Source organism: Lepidochelys kempii, chromosome 2 (assembly GCF_965140285.1).
Source record: "Lepidochelys kempii isolate rLepKem1 chromosome 2, rLepKem1.hap1, whole genome shotgun sequence".
NCBI lineage: Eukaryota > Metazoa > Chordata > Testudines > Cheloniidae > Lepidochelys > Lepidochelys kempii.
The window spans coordinates 224,119,946-224,147,392 of record NC_136381.1 but is presented as its reverse complement, the minus strand read 5'-3'; the positions used below and the strand labels follow the sequence as shown (position 1 = coordinate 224,147,392).

Genomic DNA, 27,447 nt, shown 5'->3' with positions numbered 1-27,447 from the left:
ATAAGAGAGGAACAGACAAAGACAGAGTGTTGGGGTGGGTAATAATTTACTGCAACAATGTGATGTAAATAACTGCACTGGGAGCAAGCAGGTGAGGAACTGAGACATATGGATGTGTTCCGGGGTCACAGTGGTCCAGGGTGGTACAGATTACATACCACTCTTTCCTCAGGGCTGTGTCTAAACACACAGACTAGCCTTAAGATGGGGTGTACTTTTGACTTAGGTAGCAACATTTAAGTATCGTTGATATCCCTGGTAATGCCCTGAATTCTAATACATTTTATTAGTTCATAGACAGTAAATGTCACCCACACACAAATAGCAGCAGCAGCAGCCTCTGTACCTCTCTGGTGGGCTGTCGTGTCATAGAAACGTGAGGCTTCATTAGGCACTGCTAAAACTGTGAGATGCTTACAAAGCGTATAGTGGGTTACGTCACTATGCTAGGAAGGGATATGTCAGTGGCTTGCAACTTTGTATTTTTAAGCCAAGGGCCAAGCCGAGTGATCCTAAAAATCCTTCCTCATGCAAGTAGTTGGACTTCAACAGGACTACTTAACGCATAACAAGAACGACAGCCATATCATCTCTTTGCTGTAGTCCAGTTGAAGACAATGTGGTTAGAATTGTTTTCAGCTGGAGAAGTGTTGTTTTTATTTACTCTCCCATAACTCAAGAATGGCTGAATGTATTTTTGCTAGAGGCCAAGCACAGAGAAAGCCTAGGTTTATACTGGAAACCACAGTGCATCCTGACTTGTAAGGGGCATGACCAAAGTTTATTATGGTAATGCTAAGGGGAATGAGCTGCATTAATGAGATTTTAGTATCATGCCATTGCAGAAATTCGATTAGTGAAAAGGATCTCCGGTATGATCTAATGTGACAAGGCATTGCTAATACAGCAGCAAAGTTGTAGTACAGAACTGTAGGTAAGTCCTGTATGAATTTCAATTACTTAATGAGCAGCTTTCACCCTTACAGTGGTTCATATCGCGTGTAAATGCAGTGTTTCACATCAGTGAAACCCACAGAAAGGGACCAAGGGAAGCAATCTTTGCAAGGATTCATTCAGAGAAGTTCCCCACATCATTCTGTGGGGCAGAAGGAGATAGGGTTTCCCACCCACCCATGGGGAAAGGTCTAGAGGACAGTCCTTGAAACCTGTTGGATCGGAGGGAGGCCAGGGCAAGCTTTGTAGAAACCTTGTTTCTCTACACTGGCTCTAGCCACCAGCAGCCCCTTTCCCCCCTTACTAGGGTGATCAGACAGCAAGTGTAAAAAATCAGGACAGGGGGTAATTGGCGCCTATATAAGACAAAGCCCCAAATATCTGGACTGTCCCTATAAAATTGGGACATCTGGTCACCCTACCCCTTATCTACCTTGGAACACAACTTCATTGGGGTTGCACTGTGAGCAGGGACCATCATTGCCCTGGAGGCTACTGGAGTGTGGTTGGTGCTCTGCAGAAAAGATGATTTGGAGTTTACCCTTTCTGAGTAAGCTCCAGGTGGCTGGAAGGAGGAGGAGGATGTGTCCCCTGGTCTTGCTCCTGGCCCTCCTATGTCTTTCCCCTCCACTCTCCAGGAGGATCCCAGGACGAGTGAAAAGGCCCCTGTGGGTCCAGAGTGGGAGGGAATGCTGCTGCAGAGGGTGGGTGGGCCCCTCATGCACCCTCAAGCTGCTTCTACTCATGTTGTGGTCTGAGGTTGCACCAGGATAAATGCAGGCTGGGGACAAACATGGCTTAAAGAAGAGAGGCCTGATCATAGTATGAAGAGCTGCACAATCTACTGTGAGTAGCAGCTCATCTTGGTCTCAACAGGGGGTAATACTTTGGTTGTGGGGAGTTTGGAAGAGTGCAAGCATTCCTCTCCCGATTCAACCCAGGGTTAAAACTGCTATGAATTAAAATGAATAAACTCTATGTAGTACCGAGTGCATGAGGTTAAAGAATATATGTTTTTAATTCTTCACTGGCCTTTAGTTTATGAGATTTGTAGCTGCACTTACAAATTGAGTTCAACTGTATTTCTGTGCTAACGCCAAGGAATAGGGAACTGATTTCAAAGATCATATCCTCTGCTAATTAAAACTATCCATATGCAGATTTGAAATGTGTTAGCCACATGACTGTGCTTTTAAAAATCATGTGCGTGACATTAATATGTTAATAATCAAAGAGATTAATCAGCTGGGTGTTACACCACAATGGTGTGTGAAATAAACCAAAGTCTAAGTAAAGAGGAAGTTTGGGCTCACTTTATTCTTCAGCTCTCTGAAATGTTTTCTGTTCTCTGCCAGCCATTCACACCTCTTTGGCAAGAAAGACCTTTGGCTATATTTTCAAACAGACTTTCCATTTTCTTGGCCAACCTTCCAGTCTAGAAGTAACCTCAGAACTGGAAGTATGGTCTAATGAGCAGGCTAACGCAGAAAGCTCATGCCATCTGTATAGTATTGTTGTTGTAGAGAGGTACCGCAGTGCTGCTGGACATTGTCCCATCACAAGAATAACGTTCTGCAGTCATGGGTGGGTCCAGCTCTCAGCTTCGGGAACTGAGAAAATCATCCCCATAATTTACACATTCACTTTCTTCTTTTCCAATTAGTTAAGACATCAGCAATGTACAATGGCTTCTTATTCAGTGTCTTGGCGAACAGTGCTGTAGGCTGGGCTTGTACAGAATGGAGGAAAATAATTTGCAGTGAGGAAGTGAGTGTGTGGCTTGCTGCAAATACTGATGTGAAAGGCTAATAAGTCTTGTGAGGTTTTGGACAAACATCATCTGCTTCTGCCTTGAAGTGAACGATGCAGCAGTACAAAGTAAATCATTGACGAGCGGAACTTCTGTCACATTAATGCTAAGTCCCTACCTCTGTCATAGTATGTTTTTCCATGAAATATCACTCTGCGTTCTAGTCACTTGGCAGTATTTGGATACACAGATCTGGAAATGGTCTCTCACGAAGCCTGAGGACTGTGGCTTTAATCTATGCTGTGCATTCGATCCAAGCTGCAGCATGAGCTCCAAGAGGAATTCTAGTTGACTCAGCCAGAATTCTCCAGAAACCCAGGAGGGAACACATGCTGGAGTGGCAACATTGCCTACCTCTGGGAGAGGACAGCAGATGCTCCTTTCAATGCCAGGCCAACTCCAAGGACCAGTGTGGGGGGATCTCAGGCTGTCCCTTTCAAACCCCTTTTTTGGGGTGCCTAGTGCTGCCACTGATGCTAGCCAAGGGCAGTATCTCTGCTCTTTACCAAGATTATGGCCTTGAAACCCCTCTGTCTTCCCTTGTGCACCTGAAAGAATAACTGGAATTTGGAATAAAGTGATTGAGGACAAAAAGGAGGCGAGGTGTAGACACCACCTTTCCAGAAAGAGAAAATGTCTGAAGATTAATAAGGTCCCTAACTGAATCTCTATAGAACACTGTAGGCCCACTGCTGCTGTCTGTTTTCAGGCAAAACTCCCATTGAAATCAGTAAGAGTTCTGGCAGAGGAAGGACTGCAGCACTGACCTCTATGGAGACAGCTTCTCACTTCCAGGTGTTAGACCTGTCACCCTACCCACTGAGTTTGTCTTTTGTCTAGTTTGTAGAAAATCATCTTCATCCACTGCTGCTATAATAAGTTTACTTAGTGCTTCGACAGCTACAGACAGAGCTAATTAATCCTCAGAGTGAGGCAGGGAACTAATTGCTATTATCCCGATTTCACAGATGGAAAGTGAAGTAGAGAAATTAGGTGACTTGCCAAATGCTACACGGGGATTTCTTAGCAGAGCTGGGCTGGGCTGAGAACTCTGTAGTTCCTGGCTCCTAGCCTTGAGCTCCCTATTAGATCACTGAAGGCTGGTCCTAATGGTTGTGAAGTTAGACTGGATGAGTGTAAAATCGTCCCTTTCTTAAATTAGGTGCCCCACTCTGACATTCTTTTATGGGTTTTGTTTATATTTATAACTCAAAAATGACCAATTATGGGTGAAATCCACCTTGGGGAGAAAGGGACTCTATGGGGGCTACACTGTAGCCTTGACCCCTGGGGATGGATTGCACCTTTCCAACATCCTCTTTTCTGCCACACTTCACCCACATGTTAGCCCAGTTACATGGACTATACAATTATGAGCACATTTTATGCTACTTGGATATCTACCAACAAAGTCCTGATTTACATGTACTAGCAGACAGTCTTGGGTCTATGTGCTATAAAATATGCCTATAATTATTTTCAAATTACTGATGACTTGATCTATAAATGGGTTCATGAATTTTACAACTGCTGTATGCACACATTGTGTGACATTGCTAAATATTAACCTGTAACTTTTTTAAAAAAGAAAAGGAGTACTTGTGGCACCTTAGAGACTAACAAATTTATTTGAGCATAAGCTTTCGTGAGCTACAGCTCACGTCATCGGATGCATTCCATGGAAAATACGATGAAGTGACCTGTAGCTCACGAAAGCTTATGCTCAAATAAATTTGTTAGTCTCTAAGGTGCCACAAGTACTCCTTTTCTTTTTTCTAATACAGACTAACACGGCTGCTACTCTGAAACCTAACTTTTTAAAGTTTCACTGATTGGCTGTTTGCAGAGATAAGTGCAAATGAGAAGATTTCTAAGCACATCTCTCATTGTTGCTATATATGATCCATTTCACCACGGATTCATTAGACCATCATCATATCTACAGCTGCAATCATGTAGTTAGACACCCAAGTGATAGAATGCACATACAATTATTTAGGGGAGCAACACCGTAGATGCAAAATTGGGAGCCACTTTTCAATCTCCGGCCCTATTTCTTATCTACTTTTAGGTTTTATTTAGTCCAAACATGCCTCTGTGATGTCCAGGTTTGCTAGGTGTGCTAGAGCCATGGAGATGCCTCCTGTTTCATTCCAAGCTGGCAATTCAGAGGAGGATACTCAGTCACTAGGAGACAGTATGTGACTACTCCTCTGCTGACCACCATACACATCAATAAGAGTATGGGGACTAGGGATTCAGTGAGTGTATGTTCTGACTGTTCACTGTGTCCCGGATATCCTCACAGTGATTTGGATCTTCTGGCTGAGTGACAATCAGTCAGACAATGAAGATTCTTAGAGTGGCTGAACACTGAGGAAGCAACTCTCAACTAACCATGGTATTATGAAGCTGGTCCTGAAGATGTCAGGTGTGAAGTCATCAAAGAGGACAGAGATCTCCCTCCTTTGGGGAACTCACTAACAGCTATGGATGTCTCCTACTACCAGCAGTTTAGCTGGGTGCTGGAAGAATGCATGAAGCATCACTCTTCTCCAGTGATTGAAATCTGAGCCCAGAGAGGGATCCGCATTTTACAAATAGCCATTATCAAAACAGTGGGCTGAATGGGCCAACACAGAATGCCAGATCCAAACACCCACTGAACTTTGTGGTGTCCAGAATCTGGATCTGATGAAGATATTGGTACAGTAATTGACTTGCTTTAAATTAGCAACAGGGAAGCCAATGGGAAACTTTAACATTTCCAAAGAATGTAAATATTCTGGATGTTTGGCTTTTTTCAAGACACTTTATTTTAAATAATAGATCATTTTACTGGACCTGAATTGCAATGGAACTCTTGTAGAAGTTAATAGTGTCTACATTACTAACCACCTATTGCAAACACTAAATTATGAATGGGCAGGAGAAACTGAGTGACCTGAGTATTAAGAATTTTGAGTAGTGAAATGAATATGGTATAATTCCTTAATATGAATGTATTCATTCTGATTCCTAATTTTATGTACATATTGTATGAAAGTAAGAAAATTGTGATGTATAGTTCATACTTAGTAATGTTCCTGAAACTTGGCCTTTGATTTTCTGCTTAATACCACATTATGCGTAAATTAGTAAATCATATAATAATTCATACTCTGTCAGCTAATGTCTTATCTAATTTACGAGTGACAAAACTTTGCTATGTATTATCTATGACGACATTGTAATATTTACAAGGACACACAGGGCACAACTTCATTGTTATACTTGGAAACCAGGAATAAGCTGATTACCAGAGTTCCACTGTGTATAAATCATTAAATATGCATTGGCCCAGAGAGAGGATAGCCCACTGGTCAGGGCATTCACCTGGGAGGGAGCAGATGCAGATTACAGTCACCCTGCTCCAGTGACTAATTATTCATACAAAGTGGAACAGCTTCAACAGGAGAGACTGAGAGAACTCTGCTCCAGAGTACCCCCATGGTCCAGGGGGTAAGGGCATTTTCCCAGAGGGGCAGGTACCTAGTTCAAATTCCTTCTCCATATTAGGCTGAGGGGGGAATTGAACCTAGGTCTCCCACATTCAGCCCAGCTCTAATCAGTGGGCTAAAAGGCAAGGGTGGGGTTGGGCACCACCACTTCTATTTGTTTAGGGGTATTCGGTGTGTGCTGAGTACACCTACTGGATGGGACTAGCAAGCTATTTAGGCAGGGGAACACCTACTTTGAGCATCCTGCTGCATCTTCGGTGTGAGATAGGCACCCCTGCACCTCACCTGAGGCAGCTGTCTACATGCGTACTGGCAGAAATTTAGGCACCTTGGGTGAGAGCCACAAAGGGATTTAGGTGTTGCAGCGCATTGCAGCACCTAACTTTTAAGCATCTAGAAAATCACCAATGCTGTGATCCACAAAGTCTTAGTTAGGTTTCTGGGCTCCCTCTACAGTCAGTGGGGAAAGACAGGCAACTTTGATGCGGTTCCGGTCTACAAAGCCAGCACGTGAGGGCAGGAGCCACCTAAGCTAGCCTCTGGAGACGCTGACCAGAGGAGTGTGCGCTAAGCCCAGCCCCTCTCACGGTGCTAGGTGCCTCAGTCTGGGCTCCGAGGAGGCACCGATCTCTGCCGGTGATCTACAAATGAGGGAAAGATAGGCGTTCAGCCACCTACAGTGCATGTGAAGCCCAAAACAAAACAGCTGTGTGTGTGTAGGACATCCTTTGTAATCGTTAACCTAGTGGATAGGGTACTTCCTAGGAAGATCCTAGGAAGTGGGAATCCCCGTTCCACCTGAGCGGGAGAAGGGATTTGAACAGGGATCAGCCACTTCTTAACTGAATACCCTAACCACAGGTCTATGCAATATTCTGGTGTGGGTCTCCGTCCATCTCTACTATTGAAGTTGTTTCATTTTATTTAATTAATTGTATAATTAAATGTTAATTCGGCCAGTGAAGAGGTAGAATGACTATGTAGCCCAGGGATTAGGGCACTTACCTGAGATATAGCCAAACCCTGATCAAATTCCTTCTCCCCTGCAGGAGGAAGGGGGGCTTATACTGGGGACTACCATATTGTGGGTCACTGCCCTAGCTGCTAGCCTACAGATTATAAGAGAAGTCCTCCTCCTTGCTCCACCCCCAGCTGTTTTGTGTGAACTTGCCTGAGGGACTCGATCTGGTAGGCAGGCGCTGAGCATCCCTACTGGATTGGATTCCCACATGCAAGTTAGTTGGACTAATGCCTGTCTTCCCTGGTTTGTGAATCACTCTGTGGCTTAGGCACCTAGAGTGAGGGACCAGTGTGCATGCTCAGAAACATAGGTGCTTAGGGAATCTTTACTGCAAATCTTATGCACCAAGTGAATTTAGATGCTTGCAGGGTTAGGCAGCAGGCAAGTGGGAGTGTTGTGGGTCACAGTGGTACCTAAAAACAGGACTTAGGCACCAAAGTACCTTTGTGGATTGCACCACTAGTAACTTTGGGTGCCTACTACTTTAGGCAGTGGCTGAGCAGGGAGTTTGAGGATCTCAGTGGTGCCTAAATGTTGGAGTTAGGTACCAAAGTCCTTTGATGGATCTAGCCTTTAGTCCAGGGGGGCCAACCTGTGGCTCCAGAGCCACATGCGGCTCTTCAGAAGTTAATATGCGGCTCCTTGTATAGGCACCGACTCCGGGGCTGGAGCTACAGGTGCCAACTTTCCAATGTGCCAGGGGGTGCTCACTGCTCAAGCCCTGGCTCTGCCACAGGCCCTTCCCCCACTCCACTCCTTCCCACCCCCTCCCCTGAGCCTGCCTGTGCCCTCACTCCTCCCTCCCTCCTCCCCAGAGCCTCCTGCAGGCCACGTAACAGCTGATCAGGAGGTACAGGGAGGAGCTGCCAGTGGGTGAGAGACGCTGGGAGCAGGGTGGGGGAGCTCATGGGCGGCTGCTGATGTATTACTGTGGCTCTTTGGCGATGTACACTGGTAAATTCTGGCTCCTTCTCAGGCTCAGGTTGGCCACCCCTGCCTTAGTCTATTTAGATTCTATGTCTTTGATTTTGGGACTCTATCCAGGATTTATATTGGGGATAATCTAGTATACTTAATCCTGCCTCAGTGTCTAAATGATCTGGACTAACTGACCTCCTGAGGTCCCATCGAGCCCTTCATTTCTATGGTTCAGATAGCCTAAATTCATACACAAAGTTATTCCCAGTTATTTGCTCCTGCAGTTGGAGGCCTGCTTAAAAGTATGGCCAATATTGTGTAATTATTCCCATTGATTATCCAGTTAATTTTGATCCATGTTATTACACCAGCCATATTAGTCATTAATGTATGTACAGATGTGTGTAGCTTTAAGGGATAACATACTGAGTCTTGATTTTTGTTGAAAGAAGTTGCGTACCCATCTCCCTTTGCACAATGCTGAAAACTGAACTCTTCAAATGCACACAATTTTTACAAGAAATACCTTGTTTTAATTTCAACAGCGTTTCATGGTAATGCTCCCAATATGTTTCGAAGTATTTTTCTGCTAACCTGCTTTCAGAAAGTGGCTCCTTGTAGATACTAAAGCAGCTCTTGATGTGTCTTACCAAGCTATTTTTATTTATAATACCATTGTTATAGTGGAGTAGACCTAAAAGCAGTAGTAGGCACATAACATATTGATCCAGCTGTCAGAGAGTGGGAGAGAACTTTTACTCAAGGGTTTTTATTTATCAATTACTACTTACAAATCATAAACCTTAACAGGCCAATGCTGATCCTCAAATGAGTGAATGAAATGGCACTTCGTAATGACACAGAACTGTTTCTCTGAATATATGATGCAGAGAGTTTGTATCGCTCAGTTTAATTAGACAAGCAAGTTAACTTTTAAGGTCAGCGGTTGGACTGAGACAGTATACTGTGGTCGTTCATGACAGCATTTCTCTGGGAACTCAATTACTTTTTGCAGGATAAAAGCTATGATTAAAAAATAGTTTATAGGTTTATGGATATAGATAGAAATAAAAGCTCTGGGAGATCTGCAGGACTTCCATTAATCTCAACAGGGTGTCGATAATGGTGTCTAATGGTCAAAATTCACATATTAGCACCACTGACTATTTCACTGCTGATTATTTTAACCAATCATCCCACTATTCTGAATTGGAGGCAGAAGCTGGTACGTGAAGGAGGCTGATATAGAATTCAACCTATTTTTGTCTTTCCTCTGACTTAAATTAAATTGAGAGGCTAAAGAGTGAGGACCTCATCCCCTGGACCTCATTTTCCACCATCTGCTCTGTAAAGATCATAGTCCTAACTCAAGTACCTTCCAGTAATGTTGCAAGGAAAAAAATATGGGCATGTAAAATACAGATTTATAGTGCTCTAGTTATGTTGATTGTGAACAACAGTCCAACTACTTTAAGAGGCTGAATGTGGTTCAGTACAGTTGATGAACTTCACATGCTTACCTCTCCATTGAAAAAGCAGAATATAGTTGCAACAAGTAAGCCCTAAGAAGGACAAAAACAAAATAGGTTAGAATATTTCCATGTTTGTGCATTATTGCTAATTTAAGGGTCAGAGTCATGAGATGAAGGGATTATGCTACGCTCCTACCTCCACAACCTCAAAAGACTGTCCTGTATAGTATATAGTCCAGTATTACAGTATCGCATTGATTTTTGCCTTTCCACCATGTTTTACTCGTGCCTATGTTGTCATGGTCTGCTGCCATTACCAGCCATTCCAGTTCACATACTTTTGCCTTTAAGCATTACAGTTGCTTCCTGTCAGGGAGTGCTAGAAAAGGGACATTAAATGGGCAGGGTCTAGTCCAAGGTAAGGGGGTAAGCTTAGGAGCAGAGCAGCTCATTGGAATGGAATCTTGAGACAGAAAGGGGGGAAGTTGAGTGACCTAGATGCAACTGCTCTTCTTTCAGAAGAGGGATGCAAGGGGAGCCGCACAGGCCAGGTGTCACATGTTCTTTTTTCAGCAGGAATGGAGTGCCCTAGGAGTTCCTCCTTCCCCTGAGGTCCTCAGCTGCTGCTCTGCCCCAGGCCTGCACACTCCACCCCTTCCCCCACTACCCCACTCCTGCCCCACCTCTTCCTGACCCCACTTTGCCTCTTCCTGCCCAGTTCTGCCCCCTCCCCCGAGCATACCTCCTGCATGCTATGGAACAGCTGATCATGGCACGTGGGAGGCACTGGGAGGGAGGGAGAGGAGTTGATTGACGGGGCTGCCGGTGGGTGGGAGGTACTGAAGGGGAGGGAGGAAGCTGGCTGCTGGTGGGTGCTAAGCACCCACTAATTTTTTTCTATGGATGCTCCAGCCCTGGAGCACCCATGAAGTTGCCGCCTATGCCCAGGAGCTCTTAACTGGAATGTGTGTTTGGAGAAGTGAGCCTGGGAATGGGAGACCGCATATGCCTATGTGGGTGGATGGAAGCATCAGTGGATGGGAAAGAAGGAGGAGAGAGAATGGGGTGAGCAAGAGGAGAGAGAACAAAGAAAAAGAGAGAGAACATTGGTCCTAACTTGACCCTCACTGTTTAAAATTAATCTAAGTAACACAATAGGAGTCAAGAGGGATATTTCATTACTGCTACAGCAAAATGAAACAGCATCAGGTCAAGAACATATGATGAGGAACTTGAGGAAGCATAAAATAAAGAAGAGCAATTTCTCACACTTAGGTGCTGCAATGCAGAACCACTTAAGTAGAAAAGAATTTTTCTTAAAAGATTTCTGTACTATGTTCTAAAAGGTATATTAGATCTTATTAATAGCATTACATAGCCACACTTAACATCAAATGCATTCATTTTAAATCACTTAAAATATTCCTTAAACAGTAATAAAATAAATGTAGCAATGACTTTTAGGGGGAAATTGCAACGTAGTAGCTAGCATTCCTGAGGGATGCTGTGGAAAAAAAAAAGGGGGGGAGGAGGGTTAGAAGTGTTGTAGCTTTGTCTTTATGCCTGAAGTCAAATGATTGCCAGTTAACTGGAGGTAAACACCTTTGTATAGTTAACTCTGGACACTCCCCAAATATATAGTCCAAGCTAGAACCCTAGGGGAACCAGCCATTTGAGGATTATCCAGACTAGCATTTGCAAAGTTGTTAACCACCTTGAGTGCAGTGGCAATCAATAAACTCAAGGTAAAAACCCTCTAGTGATGACAATACAAACCTGCCAGGGTCAGAGTAATAAAGAAAAGAACATAGAACCACTAGGAGCAAAAGATCCCCAGTAGACAATGCAGGAGGCAGGAGGGATACAGTTCAGAAAAATGCGATTTCTACTCACTTTTTTAGAATGAAATGTAGTTAATTCTCATAAACTTCAGCCCAGGTGAGAAGTTCAGCAAAGCAGTACTGGGCAGAGGGGAGAAGGCAAAGGTGACTTTATGCCCCTCCCGCTTTGCTGCTCCTTGATCCTGGAGCAGACTGGGAGTTGATTTGCCTTCCAGGGTTGCTGTAAATTGTGGCCATTTTTGCCCAACTGCCTATGGCCCAGCAGCTGGGAACTGGTGAGTTACTTTTATGCTTTGCCTCATCCCCTTTTCTCCAGCCAACCTCAACAGGACAGTAAGGCCAGCTTTAAAGTTCCTTTTGTGCTGCTGGATTTGGCTCTGAGGTGTGATACAGTTACATCAGTAAAACGCTTTATTCTGTGTTACCCTCTATGGCATAAACACAATAGATACTACTTAAGAAAATACAATCCATACAAATAAAAATTAATGCTCAGTTACTGTAGTTTAAAGAAACAAAAGTTTCCTGTGATTTTTGAAAAACTTGGTTGTAGCTGACTGCATTATTCTGAGTGGAAGCTTAATCCTGCTTTAAGGTTTAGCTTTCGATTTATACAACCAAGCATTTTTCAAAGCCGCATTTTTTAGCCTACTGGAAAAAAAAAATCATCTATTTCTACATTGGCTTCATGTTCTTGTTTTCAGCATTGTCAATTTTTTTCCTCCCCCAAGATGTTTCAGAAGAGAGCTTTGGAATCTGTCTCCATTAGCTTTAAGATACTTTGCCAAAGTGCTCTTTAAATTCTTCTGCTCTTGTGTTAGCAAGAATTGGTAGCATTCATTATCTGAGTAGCACAGTATGCATGGTGTAACAATAGATAAACTATTCTAATACTGTAATAAGGATGTGTTAAGGCTTAATTCTCATGACACTCTTATAGTAAGATATTGAACATATATGTGGTATCTATTCTATGCATTGTTTTTTTACTTCAAATCTTCCAGCAGTGAAATCAGAAACAAGCTTTGCCAAAATCAGACAACTTTGAGGGCAATTTCTTTGAAGGGATAATGAATATTCAGGAAGTTGTTCATCTATAGTTTTGGAATAAAGAAAACACTTCAAAAAAAGCATCTCTGTTCTCAACTTGGAAGTTGTTTTCTCTTTATTATATGTCAGTCCTTCAAGGAAAACATGGAGAATGTGGAAATGGAGACTGTGAGATGACTGATTCCAAAATCAGACATGCCCAATGAGCACCATAAATGACAGAAAAGGTGAAACAACCCAGAGGGAAAGCTACAGTAACAGAATTCATAGTTTTCAGAGTAGCAGCCGTGTTAGTCTGTATCCGCAAAAAGAACAGGAGTACTTGTGGCACCTCAGAGACTAACAAATTTATTAGAGCATAAGCTTTCGTGGGCTACAGCCCACTTCATCGGACGCATAGAATGGAACATATAAGAAGAAGATTGGACATACCATCCTTGTGGTCATAACAAAAACAAAAATCACAGGCTATTCACAGTCCCCTCACAGCCACCAAGGGCTGATGTTCAACATCTGGAAAAAATGTAGCTAGAGGTTGCTTGGTTTCTGGAAAGACCAGGTCAGTTCACTGCTGTCTGGAGGAGGGCCACTTGGGCTACTGATAAGGGCAGTAGAGGTGTTACAAGCTCACTGCCAGCTAGCTGGCTGCAGACTGAGTCAGTACTTCTGTTGAGCACCCCTCTGGCTTGAAGTAGATTCCATTATATACAGGGTTTACAGTTAGGTTCAATGTCTCTCAGCACCCCCCGTACAAATTGTTCCAGACCCCCTGCACAAACCCACCCTAAATCCTCTCAAGATCCTACCTTGAGGCCCCTAGTTTTCAGTATCGAAGTTTACTCACTTTCCACATTCTTTTTAATCGTCATTGAAGCACTTGTTGCTCCTTCCCCTATTAAAACAATTCTAGGAGCTGAGTTTAAGGGAGAAGTGGCCAGAGTACTACTTGTTCTGCCCCTTATGGAAATTGTGGTCAGCCTTATCTGCCTCAATTTGGGCCAGCTGCCAACCTTTTTTGCAAGCATAACTGTTTATTGATCTGTACTGCAATAGCACCTAGGGGCCACAGGCAGGGATTGGGGCCTTATTGTGATAGATGCTGTACAAACACAGAAACAAAAGATAGTGCCTGCCCCAAAGAGCTTACAACATAAATATGACAAGAGACAACAAGTGGATACAACAAGCAGATGGGGGCAACACAAGGAGCAGTGACACATTCCTGGTTGGCATTGCCAGCAAGAGTCACATCACACCAGCAGCCTAACCATTTTTGTGTTTTTCAGAGGCATCACGGCACAGGAGAGTTTTACAAGAAGCGAGGTGGCATTGCAGAGGACACATTTCCAGCTTCCTGTTCCAGAATAAGAGGAAATCAGTAAATTAAGGAGATTTAGCCTAATGCACACTGCTAGGATTAGATCAGGAGGACTCGCGCAGCATAAGTTTCTAACATTAAGCTGAAAAGAATAGAGGACGCTAATACTGATACTAAACTGGAAGAAGTGGTAGATACGCTGGAGGGGAGGGATAGGATACAGAAAGACCTAGACAAATTGGAGGATTGGGCCAAAAGAAATCTGATGAGGTTCAATAAGGATAAGTGCAGGGTCCTGCACTTAGGACGGAAGAACCCAATGCACAGCTACAGACTAGGGACCGAATGGCTAGGCAGCAGTTCTGCGGAAAAGGACCTAGGGGTGACAGTGGACGAGAAGCTGGATATGAGTCAGCAGTGTGCCCTTGTTGCCAAGAAGGCCAATGGCATTTTGGGATGTATAAGTAGGGGCATAGCGAGCAGATCGAGGGACGTGATCGTTCCCCTCTATTCGACATTGGTGAGGCCTCATCTGGAGTACTGTGTCCAGTTTTGGGCCCCACACTTCAAGAAGGATGTGGATAAATTGGAGAGAGTCCAGCGAAGGGCAACAAAAATGATTAGGGGACTGGAACACATGAGTTATGAGGAGAGGCTGAGGGAGCTGGGATTGTTTAGCCTGCAGAAGAGAAGAATGAGGGGGGATTTGATAGCTGCTTTCAACTACCTGAAAGGGGGTTCAAAAGAGGATGGATCTAGACTGTTCTCAATGGTAGCAGATGACAGAACGAGGAGTAATGGTCTCAAGTTGCAGTGGGGGAGGTTTAGATTGGATATTAGGAAAAACTTTTTCACTAAGAGGGTGGTGAAACACTGGAATGCGTTACCTAGGGAGGTGGTAGAATCTCCTTCCTTAGAGGTTTTTAAGGTCAGGCTTGACATAGCCCTGGCTGGGATGATTTAACTGGGAATTGGTCCTGCTTTGAGCAGGGGGTTGGACTAGATGACCTTCTGGGGTCCCTTCCAACCCTGATATTCTATGATTCTATGACGCTGCTAGTTGTTTTTAATAACAGTCAATACTGGAGAGTGACTTGCTTGTTTTTCAACATCAGGGCCTCAGACACTTTCTGTTGGATAAACGTTGCTTCTTCACTGGGGTTGTGAAATGTGAGCATCACAGCCCCGAGATACACCACAAGCTCCTCCTGAGACTGCAAGGCCGTTAGGGGGTGTCTACACGGCCTGTGGAAGCAAGCCTGAGGATGGGGGTGGGCTTCAGAGCCTAAGCGGCAACTTTGAAGCACTTGTCTACACAGTTATTTTTAGAGCGCTAGTGGGAGCCCCCTAGCCCAAGTCTGCCGACCTGGGTTGGGAGACTTGCTCCTGTGGGCTGTGTAGACATGCTTTCACTCTCTGGGATGTCTTTATCTTTACCTAAATGGATGCCATGCTTTCCTTCTGTACTTATGCTGCAAGGTATATGAAAAATCTTCTCCATTTTTATTTTTGCTCCACCAGCATTCACAGCTCCGCATGTACTTTCTCCTTACCTGTGAAACTGCAGACCCACAGTATTATTAGATATTAGCTTTGTGTTTTCTGAGCCAGGGGACTTAGGGTACAATTGATTTTAAGATTGCTGTGTTTGTACTCTAGCTTTAAACAGCAGGGAGCTGCATTTCCAAGAATGTCATTGGTGGGGGGGGTGGGGGGAGGCAATGATTCCTTCCTTGAGGACCACAGTGTGCAGATTACTCCTTAAATTTCTCTTTTCTGTATCTCCCGTGTTCTTTGCTGATACCATTAGTTTGTACTCGAGCTGCTGCAATCTTTGTTGAAGCTGAGGTCACTCATCCTCCATCAAACAGCCTTCTCTCTACCTTCTCCACTCACTGTATGGAGTAATTAAGCTCTCCTGCTATATTTTGTCAGAGACATGCGATAACATTGATTTTGGAGTGGAAAGCGTAAGTCAGGACTGGTGTTATTTTAGGATTAACACCAAAGTTACAACTTCTGAAATTCTTTTTTATTTAACTACTGAAACTCTACGAAGATCACCTGAATCACAGCCTTCTGTTGAATCCTGCCCTAGTGTATGTTCAAATTTACCAGTCTTGGGACATTTGTGCGTCTTCTTGAATTGATGGCTAGATTTTTCCCATGTTTGGAGGCCAATATTGGTCTAAGCACATTCTTTGCTTGACAGTTGTTTGGTTTCGTTTTCACTTCACAACAGTGTCTTTGAGTAGAGTTATATTCTGAAAGGTGACCTGTAAAAAATAGCTCGATGGGGTTTCACGTGGATTGTGTCTCAATGACTGCATATTAAATTTGCTCATTTTACCAATTAAGAGATACTTGCTAACTGCTAGGCCTGCAAGCTCAGCCTGAATTTTGGCAGCCAAACTGCCTGCCTTCTGCATTGTGCCTCATCACCAGCAATAAAGATTTTGTAGGTGTGATGCTGCCCTCAGTTATACCTCTTCACTCAAGGCCGGATTAATCTGCCCTCGCTCGACCTCTTCCCCCCCGAGGCCCCGCCCACTGCTTGCATGGGGCGAGGGGGCGGAGAGGAGTGAGGAGATGGTGAAGAGGTGCAAGTGGTGGGCGGAGCCTTGGGGGGGAAGAGGCTGAGCGGAGGCAGAGCCAGAGTCTCAGTGCTGGGGCCCCTTCTGAGTGTGGGCCCAGCCCCTCAACGCCATCAGTGTCATTATAAACCCAGTGCTGTGTGCACCTCCATGCGGTCAATTACACCTGTGCAACCCTATTGCCTTCAGTGGGATTGTACTGTTGTACTGAGATGGCATTATTCAAAGATCGTGGGGGTTGGATAGTTGGTCTTGAAACTGGAATTCAATGAACCATTCTGGTGAGGATGTGGGTATGAGCCAGAACAGAATCTGGTGCACACACGCAGGTCCTGCAGAGCAGACAGTAGAAAAGAACAGTAAATATTTATTTTGTCACCAAATTGAGCAAGTTTGCGCCTGCATGCAGAATGAAACTGCGCTTTCAGGAAATGGAAACTGAGATGTGAAGTATCCTACTCTGAGTTGTCTCTGTAGTACCCTTCCCAATTAATCACAAGTACTGTTCAAGCCTGTGTAACTCTAAAGTTCTGGAGAAACAGAAATCGAAACTAAACATTGAATATTTAGCTTCACTGTAAAGTTGATTTTACTATATGGTGCTGAAACTTGGATACTTATTAAGACCTTCTTATTATCTGAACTCTACGTTTTCATAAACAGCTGCCTTAGACAAATCCTCACGATCAGATGGCCAGGAAAAAAAAATCACAAATGAAGAACTCTGAAGGAAGACAAAGCAGAAACCAATAGGAAAGGAAAGCCTGGATTTGTGCTGGATTTGCCTGGATTTGTGCTGGAAATGGCCCACCTTGATTACCATGCACACTGTAGGGAGAGTGGTCACTTTGGATGAGCTATTACCAGCAGGAGAGTGAGTTTGTGTGTGTGGTTTTTGTAGGGGGGTGAGAAAACCTGGATTTGTGCTGGAAATGGCCCACCTTGATTATCATGCACATTGTAGGGAGAGTGGTCACTTTGGATAAGCTATTACCAGCAGGAGAGTGAGTTTGTGTGTGTGGTTTTTGGAGGGGGGTGAGAAAACCTGGATTTGTGCTGGAAATGGCCCACCTTGATTATCATGCACATTGTAGGGAGAGTGGTCACTTTGGATAAGCTATTACCAGCAGCAGAGTGAGTTTGTGTGTGTAGTTTTTGGAGGGGGGTGAGGGAGTGAGAGAACCTGGATTTGTGCAGGAAATGGCCCACCTTGATTATCATACACATTGTGAAGAGAGTTGTCACTTTGGATGGGCTATTACCAGCAGGAGAGTGAGTTTGTGTGTGTGTGTGTGGGGGCGGGGGGGGTGGAAGGTGAGAAAACCTGGATTTGTGCTGGAAATGGCCCAACTTGATGATCACTTTAGATAAGCTATTAGCAGGACAGTGGGGTGGGAGGAGGTATTGTTTCATGATCTCTGTGTGTATATAAAGTCTGCTGCAGTTTCCACGGTATGCACCCGATGAAGTGAGCTGTAGCTCACGAAAGCTCATGCTCAAATAAATTCATTAGTCTCTAAGGTGCCACAAGTACTCCTTTTCTTTTTGCGAATACAGACTAACACGGCTGTTACTCTGAAACCTGATAAGTGTACTTGTGTTTTAAGACTTGAAGACTGTAAAAGTAGCAACTAACAAAGGACATATTTAATGAGACACCAGCAATATCTATTGACCCATATGTACGCAACAATATAAAAGAAATAGTTACTTCTTTTGCCATGCTTAACACGTAATGTTTGATGACTTTCTAAGACTATGGAATGTAGACATTTGCTTTCCCTAATACTGTCTGTTTTACTCTGTAGAAATAAAAGATGCCCCTGAAGGAGCCTTGAGGAGCTCAGCATAGGAAGTGAAAAGCTCCATTGCAATCTAATTTGCAGCAAGGGGCAAATTTGATGGGAAAATATCTGAAACAGAACAACATAGGATAGGCTTTAGGTAATAGCGATCGTTGCAGTACAGAAGAAATTGAGGAGTGAAGTGAAGATGATGGAAGTCCTATTACTAAGGGCTTGGCTACACTTACATTTTATGACTTTACACTCACCCCCCTGAGCGCAGCAAGTCAGAGCTCTTTAAAGCGCTAGTGTAAACAGGCTCCGAGTTCTGAGAGCCGTGCTCCCAGTGCTCGGAGCCATTCCCCTCATGGAGGTGGATTACCAGGAGCGCTGGGAGACCTTTCTCCCAGTGCTTGCGTGTGACCACACTCGCACTTCAAAGCACTGCTGCAGGAGTGCTCCCGCAACAGCGCTTTGAAGTTTCCAGTGTAGCCATGCCCTAAGGAATTAGCAGATTTACCTGAAGATAAGGATGGAAATGTGAGGAAAGTGATGGAGAATAGTCCAGTTTTCCTGGTAGCATAAAGGAGAGTGATGATAAAGAAGTATGTGGCTCACATGAAAAGGAGACTAATGACAGATAAAAGTCTGGTGTACATGAGAAGGAGAGCAATGATAAAGAAGAATCAGCCTCACATGATGACAGAAACAGCAATGAGAAAAACGGCACACCACAAATCAATATACCAGATCCTGCTTTATGGCTGGCCATCCTATACTCTGCCAATATTGATCATACAATTTTGAACCGGCCAGGCAAAATTGGGGATATTATGTTTCCAGTAAATGAACAGAAACGACACTTCTCAAAGTCACACTGCAAAAGTGTGCTTGAGAATGGTGAGAAACCGAATTGGTGTTGGCTAGTTTACTCGAAATCAACTGACAAAGTGTTCTGTTTTTGTTGCAAAATATTTGACAAGAATGCCAAATCTTTGCTTGCGCCTTCCGGGTACAATTACTGGCATAACTTAGCTGATGTTGTGAAGCAACATTGAAAGTCACCTGGCCATTTTACGGCCTATTCCTAGTGGTTGGAGGTTGAGTCCAGGCTCAAGCTGAGTAAATGAAAACCTGCACATTATTAATGTAGAAACCCAGCATTGGCGGAACGTGCTCGAGCATCTGATCTCTCCCTTGCAAAGAATAATTTGACTTTCTGGGGCTCGTCAGATAATTTGTTCACTGAACATAATGGTAATTTCCTTGGTTTGGTAGCGCTCCTTGGGGCATACGATGATGTCATGCGTGAGCACCTACATTGAGTAGTTTGTAAAGAAACTATGGACCATGACTGCAGCAAAACAATACAAAACATATTGATGTGGCTCGGCAAAGTGAAGTACTATGCTATAATAATGGACTGCACTCCTGACAGATGCCATCACTGCTGCCAAAGAAATGGCAGAAAACTTAGGAGTTGAGCCTGTCTTCAAGGAAACTCATATTCATTGGAAGAAGAGACAGTTTGGTTAAAAGAGCAGAGTGAGGTGATGGGAACCTCAGAAGAAAAATTCAAAAGAGAGGTTTTTTGCTTACTCGTTGACACTGCTTGAGTATCCATCTAAGAAAGGTTTGGACAAATGAAACACCACAAAAAGACCTGGGTTTTTTTGTATGACTGTAGTAAGCTGCTGGCAGACAGGAAAATGCTTTTGAAAAATTGTATGGACCTTCACTGGATGTGACATATGGGGAATGTTTGGATGTCAATGATAAAGACCTCTATATAGAATTGGACAACCAGTCACATTTTGCAACACAGGAAGCACTCTCCACTCCAAGTTCTCCAATTCATCCATGATGCAGAGCTGAAGGATACTTTCCCTAATGTGGATAGCTTTGAGGATTCTGCTCATGCTGCTGCTGGTCACAGTCGTGAGTGATGAGCGCAACTTTCTGAAGCTCAGGCTTATTAAAACATATCTTCGATTGACGATGGTCAACGAGAGACTGACATCACTTGCTATTTTATCACTTGAAAATGCCATTGGCCAGTGTTTGGATTTCTCTGATGCTGCGCTTCAGTTTGCAAGGGCAAAGGTAAGAAAAGTGACCTTTTGAACTAAAGGTCTAGTGTTTACTTTCTAAGGCAGTCACTTACTGTAACACTATTTAATACTGGCCCACCCAGTGTTGGTGCACAGTTCAATTTCTTGATGTTAGTACATTTCAGTTAAAAAGGTTCTATAAACACAGAGGAAATTTTTTTTATTTGCTTATATATGGCACGAAAAAATACAGATTTACAGATCCTAGCATGCAAATGTATTGTCTTATGATGGATAAATCATGCACGCATATTGTGCATCAAAGTCATGAAATGGATCACAAATGTAATAAAAATAACATATTCAAAAGTTTAACAAATGGGGAGAGGGGAGCACCAAAACTGCTCCTCACCTGGGTGCCATTTGGTCTAGGGCCGCCCCTGGGCAAGTCTACACTAAAAAGTTAAGTCAACCCCGCTACATAGTTGAGGGGTAATCCACACCCTTGAGTGATGTAGTTAAGCTGACCTAACCCTCAGTTTAGACAACACTGCCTTTCAGGGAGGTGGATTAACTACAGCAATTGGAGAACCCCTACACTCGGGAGCATCTACATGAAGTGCTATCTGCAGCTTTTCTAGTGAAGGCAGTTAACATCAACAGTGTTGAGGTGAAGATTATGAAACATTAACTTTGCAGGGCTGGCCATTGTGTGTAGATGGCTGATACTCGTCTTCTGAAGCAAGTCCTCTTTTCTCAACTTTGTTATGGTAAGAGGACTCGTGAGGGACAGAGGAAACACTACAAGGACACCCTGAAAGTATATCTTCAGAACGGAGGCATTGACCCCATGAATTGGGAAAAGCTGCCTGGCAATAGACTGCAATGGCATTGCATCAAACATCAAGCCTCAGCCTGTTTTGAAGAGAATTGCCCTGCTCAAGAGGCTGCAAAATGACAGAGGATGAAGGAAAGTGTGCAGCATCCTGACCAGCAGTTGTGCTCTCTCCAAGCAACCACCTGTCATCTACGTGGAAAAACCTGTAGCGCACGGATTGGCTTCCTCAGCCATCATAAGTCTCATCAATGACTTTTTTTCCCTTGGCAGCCGTCATCCTTGTATCGAGGGATAGCTGATGATGAGTGAAGACATAGCTTAAGACTGCAGCAGCAAAGATGGAAGGCCGTGGTGAAGGCCCTATGCTTCACATGGAATAGAGAGGCATAAAAATATAAGAGACTTATGTGAGGCACTGTGCAGAGAAAACATCTGGAAAGTCTCTGCTACTGGCCACGTTGAGGGAGAGGGTCAAGGTGAGGAGGGAAGATGGTAGGTCTCCTGCTGAGAAATGGCTGACGCTGAGTACTTGGGCACCCACTATCCCCTCCTCTCACTGCTGGAGCCTCCACTACTGCCCCTTTTACGCAGGAATATATTGTACAAAAATAGTGCTCTAGAAATAGCCAAGTGGCAGAAGACATCTTTTTGCCATTTTTAGTGGCTGAAATACACGAAGAGAGTTTAAAAATGAACAGCAACCCAAGTAAAAGAGAACAGGAAATGAAAGAAACATTCATCCTGTCAGGAGTAGCCCCATAGCTCTAGCTTTCCATGGCAGGATGAAAAGTTTCTGTCTGCTTTGGCACAAAGCACTAGTAGTGCTGTCCTTTTAAACCTGGGTGTGCATGAATGCATATCTTGTAAAACGGAGCAAAGCAGCATGGTATTTTTAAATGGTTAGTTTTGCTCTGCATAAAGCAATTACTCCACTTGTCAGCAGGAGTTAAATTTACAAGCTCCAAGCAATTTCTCTCTCAAAAAAAAATCAAACCTGCTCTTAGAAAATACAGAGCAAACATCATGTAATTGAGGCCTGTGACCTTCTGAGAGCTGTGTCCTTATTTGGCAAGGCAAGTGCTTAAATACTGAGCATTTTGCTCAGAAGCTGATACAAAATGTTGAATTAATCTTATTTCTTATGAAGGGCTAACTCCAACTTTCAGGAGCTCTGATTTAGTAAGGTATTTAAGCACATGAGGACCTTTAGGCATCGTGAATATTGACGGCCGCAGGATTATTCAGGTGCTTAAAGTTAGGCACATGCTGAAGTACCTTGCTGAATCAGGGCCAGGGAGACCTGTAGCTAGATAGACTGCAGTAATGGGCCGTGTGGATTTGCGCTGCATGAGTGCAAGCACGGTGGGAGGACAGAATTCACACCTGAACTCCCTGGTGCACACCACTTCACTTCTTTATGGGATGCCGCTTGCTCTCCCATATAAGTCCCTCTCTTCGGGCCACCGTGGAGAAATTTTTCATGCTTCTAAGGGACTTCTGAGTGCTGGTGAAAGGAACCTGTGTGCAAAATTCTGTAATTTTGTATGAGATATATGGCAGGATGATGTCTTCCATAAACTGCCAGAGTGATTTTATAGGCTTTTGAAAATCATGCCCTCTAAGGAAAATCAATAATTAACTAGATGTTCTGGAATTCAAATCTTTGCTTTGAGACACTTATATTAGTGGATGTCTGTGTTCAGTTGGATAGACGTGTCCATCCTTCTAGCTAGAGCCTCTGCTTCTGAGATAGCTGCTATGCTTTAAATATTCCTCTTAATGGGGGAAGTATCTCTTCTGTTTTATGTAATCTTCAGTTCCACATATTTTGAAACTGCACAACTTGTATTGGTGATGCTGAGGGGGGCTCTAAATTTCCATTTGAGAGATCTCTTGGAACCACTATGGTGCAGAAACAGCACATATTCATATCTGGAGCAGAGAAGCCATTTGTAACATGGATTTAAGGTTCAGAGGGGTTTGGAAAGCAGCCAGCCCTGTTCTGGAGAGAAGACCAGCAGGGAAGTGCTCGGAATCATGGAACACAGCTTGGCAGCATCAGGTTATTGGGTCTGATTATCAGCTAGGGAATATACATGAAGGCCCCAGCTCCCTAACGGAGCCTGTGACCAAAAGAGGGCTAGGAATAAACTCTTCTGTGACTACAGCAGAGGACCGTGAGGGGATAGGAGCCCTGTGGCCCACTTCCTATTGGGGTGGATGTCTTGTCCATTAAGCTGGCAGAAGCCAGGAAGCCCCAAAATCAAAGTTGAGAACAGGGCTATTACATTATTTTGTTGCTTTCTTTTGTACTGGAGAATAAACAGACCCCTGAGGTAAAGGCCATGAACTGAACTGGGAAGTGCTGATTATTTTTCCCAGGCTGGTGATTGAGTCCTCCAGCCTACACCATTTTTCAGTGTCACAATTGGGGGAAAAAAAGGCTTCCTTTTTATAATTTATAGATCAACTCCACAGATCTGCTAGGAGGATTTTGACCTATGTATAGTAACAAACATGATGTGACAATACTGAGGCACTGCATTTGAGTGATGAACAAATAACCTATCATAGCCCATATAATGAATAGCATATGTTTGCAGTGAAGCAGAATGTTCGGGGAAACAGACCACTTCTGCTTGAAATGATGAGTGTGGAGGATAATCTCATAAAGAAGAAAGGTTTCAGAGGAACAGCCGTGTTAGTCTGTATTCGCAAAAAGAAAAGGAGTACTTGTGGCACCTTAGAGACTAACCAATTTATTTGAGCATGAGCTTTCGTGAGCTACAGCTCGAAAGCTCATGCTCAAATAAATTGGTTAGTCTCTAAGGTGCCACAAGTACTCCTTTTCTTTTTATAAAGAAGAAAGAACAGTTTAGAGCAAGAGTGGCTCCTACTAGTCAAATTGACCTTTAGTGTGGGAAACTTAGCAGGGAACACCTCACTGTATTGTTTTCCAGCTAGGAATAATACCCTGTGAAAAAAGTACAGTTTATTCTGGGAACAAATACTCTGTCATTCGTGATCTTCAGTCCTCCTATTCTGACAATAGACTGCAGTGTTGCAGTTTGTACTTGTACTAATTGCGAGTGGACGGTTTGTTCAGTATGTCAAATCACAATTGTCATACACTGCTGCAATGGGTTATCGAAAAACAAACAAATCCCAAATCTGTCATACTAGCTATGAGAAGATGCTGGGAAAACAAGTATTTAAACAATTCAGAGCGGAACGTAAACGTTACACTGAAACCATATAAAGAAATAACTGCTAATTACATCAACAGTGCTACAAGAAAATGAGCACACAGAACGTCACAATAATGTGACTATTCTGAATATGTGATTGTTATGAGAAATACCTGTAAAAGAAATGCTCTGAAAATGATCCAAAACTCTAACTCATAATAAAACTACCACAGAAAATCTGCATTTTGGTACCCAGCTAAGGATCACACAATAAGATAACTGCAGGGCACTCATGAAATAACTTACGTTGTTATATGTTGCTATGTAGTACATTGTGACCATACACCACTGCTATTGGAAACACTGATAATTATAAGGTAACTCATATTCCCAAAGCTCTGTACCAACCAACTTTAAGAGTTCTGGCCAAATGTCCCAAGAATTTGTTTACACTAGGAGATGCTAGATAAAGTTTTCCATTGTTGCTGTCAGTGGGGTGGCTGTTGGTAGGAATGGTGGGAATATACGGAATGATGGACTGACATTTCAAATAGAACTTCTCTGAACAAGGTTAGAGAACATAGGGTGGGATCCATGAAGGAACTCAGGCTTAACCCTGAGTGTTAACTCAGGTGTTAACCCTCCCACCCCTGAAAGACAAAAGTTTTTCCGCGACAAGTACCTGTGTGAACGGGGGGTTGCAACACTGAGCATCATGGTGCCTAACTTTTAGGTTCCTAGAAAATCACAGGAACAACACTGAGATCCACAAAGCTGAGTTTGGCACTTAGGATCCCTATACAATGAATGGGGAGAGACAGACGCCTTAGGATATGATCCAGAAAACCAGCAAACTAGGCGAGGAGCTGCCTAATCTAACCAATGGGAGACACTGACCAGAGATGAGTGTGCCAAAGTCCACCCCTCTCTTGGATATGTGCTTAAGCCTGGGCTGCACAGAGGTGACTATCTCTGCTTGTGATCCACAAGTGGGATCCCATCTCTTGGAGTCAGGCAGATGAGATGCCTACACTGTTTCTTGCAGGACTGAGTAAGGCACCTGCATTGCTCCACACAAAGCAGCCAGAGGAACAGGCAGTGGTGCCCATCTTATAACTTTTAGCCTAGCAGTGAGAGCATTCAGCTGAGATGTGGGAGACCAAAGTTCAATTCTACCCTCTCTGTCAGAAGGGAAAAAAGACTTGAAAAGATTCTCACACCTGTCAGGAAAGTGCTCTGACCACTGAGCTATGGGATAGTCTGATGTGGGGCTCCTTCAGTCTCCCCCATTGAAGCTGTTACACAGTGGATAAATAATGAAAGAGTGATTGGAGAAGAGGGAGTAGACCTGAGGTGTCTGGCCTCCCAGGTAGGTACCCTAGCCACTGAATTAGAGTCATTCTCTCTCTGGACCTCTGAGCAGGTAACTATCTACAGTGGAACAGTCATGCCCAGAGGAAGAAACATGGGCACCTAGGGAACTTTTAAACTGAACACATAGGTGCTGAGTGATTTAGGCTCCTACAGGTTTTGGCAGCAGTTTTGCAGATCTCAGTGGAGCCCAGACTGGGACATAAGTGTCCAACCCAAGATGTAGGTGCCTAAGTCTGGGGTTTAGATGACAAAGTAGTTTGTGGCTCCCCCCCATTGAAGATAAAATGGTGGTGGTGACCTGGAGCCCTGTCTACACTAGAGCACCCGCCACTTTTACTATTGGCAGAGCTGAACCAGTGGCAGCAACAGTGGGGAATTTCTGGTCAAAAATCCTAGCACAGAGACCCATTTTACTTGCTCGGGGACTGATCTGTGGCTGTGGAAGCCCATAGGAGGTAGAATTTGCTTTCCTTGGACCTCTACCTCATCTTAACCCTCCCCACTTTACAACCGTGTTTGAGGGCACTTCTCTTCCCACTGTGTTTTCCCTTCTAATGACATGGAAGGACTACCCCTTTTTTCAGTGATGCCTCTGTTTAGGATTTTGTTTGGTTTTTCCATTGCCTTGGTATGTTCTAATTCCTACTGTTTGTTATTAGGATATTGTATTAATTCTCAGTGTTGTTTTATAAATAAAATGATTATCCCCACGGTCACATTGCCTCACTGTAAGTGGAGATAGCTGTATCATGAGCCTGACACTCAGTTATGATGTTAGGAAAGGCACACTTGTATCCCTAGAGACCACAGACGTGACAAAACACAGCGGTGCCTACAACAGGAAAAGATACACACCTTCTCACTATGTCTGATGGGAATTATGATATAAAGATGGAGCTTTTAAGAATTACACTCAGCTGTCCCTGCTAACCAGGCACTTGTCCATGCTGAAATAAGCACCTCCTAAATAATTACTCAAATTTATTTACAAGAAATGAGTGGAAACAGATTCTGCTGTAAGCTTTTCTACCTATAGGCCACCTGAATTTATTTTTAGTTTTTCATTCAGTGGTTTACTTGCACAAAGAATTGAGTGTCATTGTTAGCAAAAATCCAACATAATTTTTTTCAATTACTGTAGCTTATTTTACATAAAATAATTTAATTTTCCACCAAATACACGTAAGTTGTGAATAAGCAGTTTTCCTGGCAACTATGTAAGCAGTGTCAGGATGAGCTCCACCCTGACATCTGGTGGTGAGGTGTGGCAAGTTGTGGAAAAGAACTTCAGGGGCTGATCTCATTTGCATAGGCACACCCACCCCACCTAGAATGAGGCCATAGCTGCCCAAATGGTCACTTTGGCTGCTGTAGGATCCCCAGTGTCTCTGTTATTGGGGCAGGAAGAATAAATTGTTATTACCCTGATTATGGGAATCAAAGACAGTGGGACTGTACTTGGCCTTTTGTTATGATGGAGGGACTCACCATCAACTAAGTAGCACTCGCTAGGCAAGGGTCATGGGTTCCAAAACTCTGTGAATTGAGAGAGGTTGGGGACAAGTATTAATACTTGGTGGTATGGGCCCCCTGGTGAGGGCCTTACATGCTAATTGTACTTCCTCCTCTCTCCACTGTGGAATATCAGAGCTAATTTTGATTTCATTAGGAGTCTAGTTACAGGCTGCTGAGCTCACTTTGGGCTAATGGTGCACCAGCACTGAGGCTCCCCTA

At 43.7% G+C, this 27,447-nt stretch overlaps 1 protein-coding gene across 1 annotated transcript in view; it reads right to left on the bottom strand.

Annotated features, from left to right (window-relative positions):
- Positions 1–27,447, bottom strand: part of CALCR (calcitonin receptor) — a 229,916-nt gene that overhangs the window by 12,796 nt on the left and 189,673 nt on the right. The window contains exon 7 of the mRNA XM_078851337.1: positions 9,724–9,765. Coding sequence (XP_078707463.1) covers positions 9,724–9,765 — 42 coding nt within the window. The remainder of the gene's footprint in view (positions 1–9,723; positions 9,766–27,447) is intronic.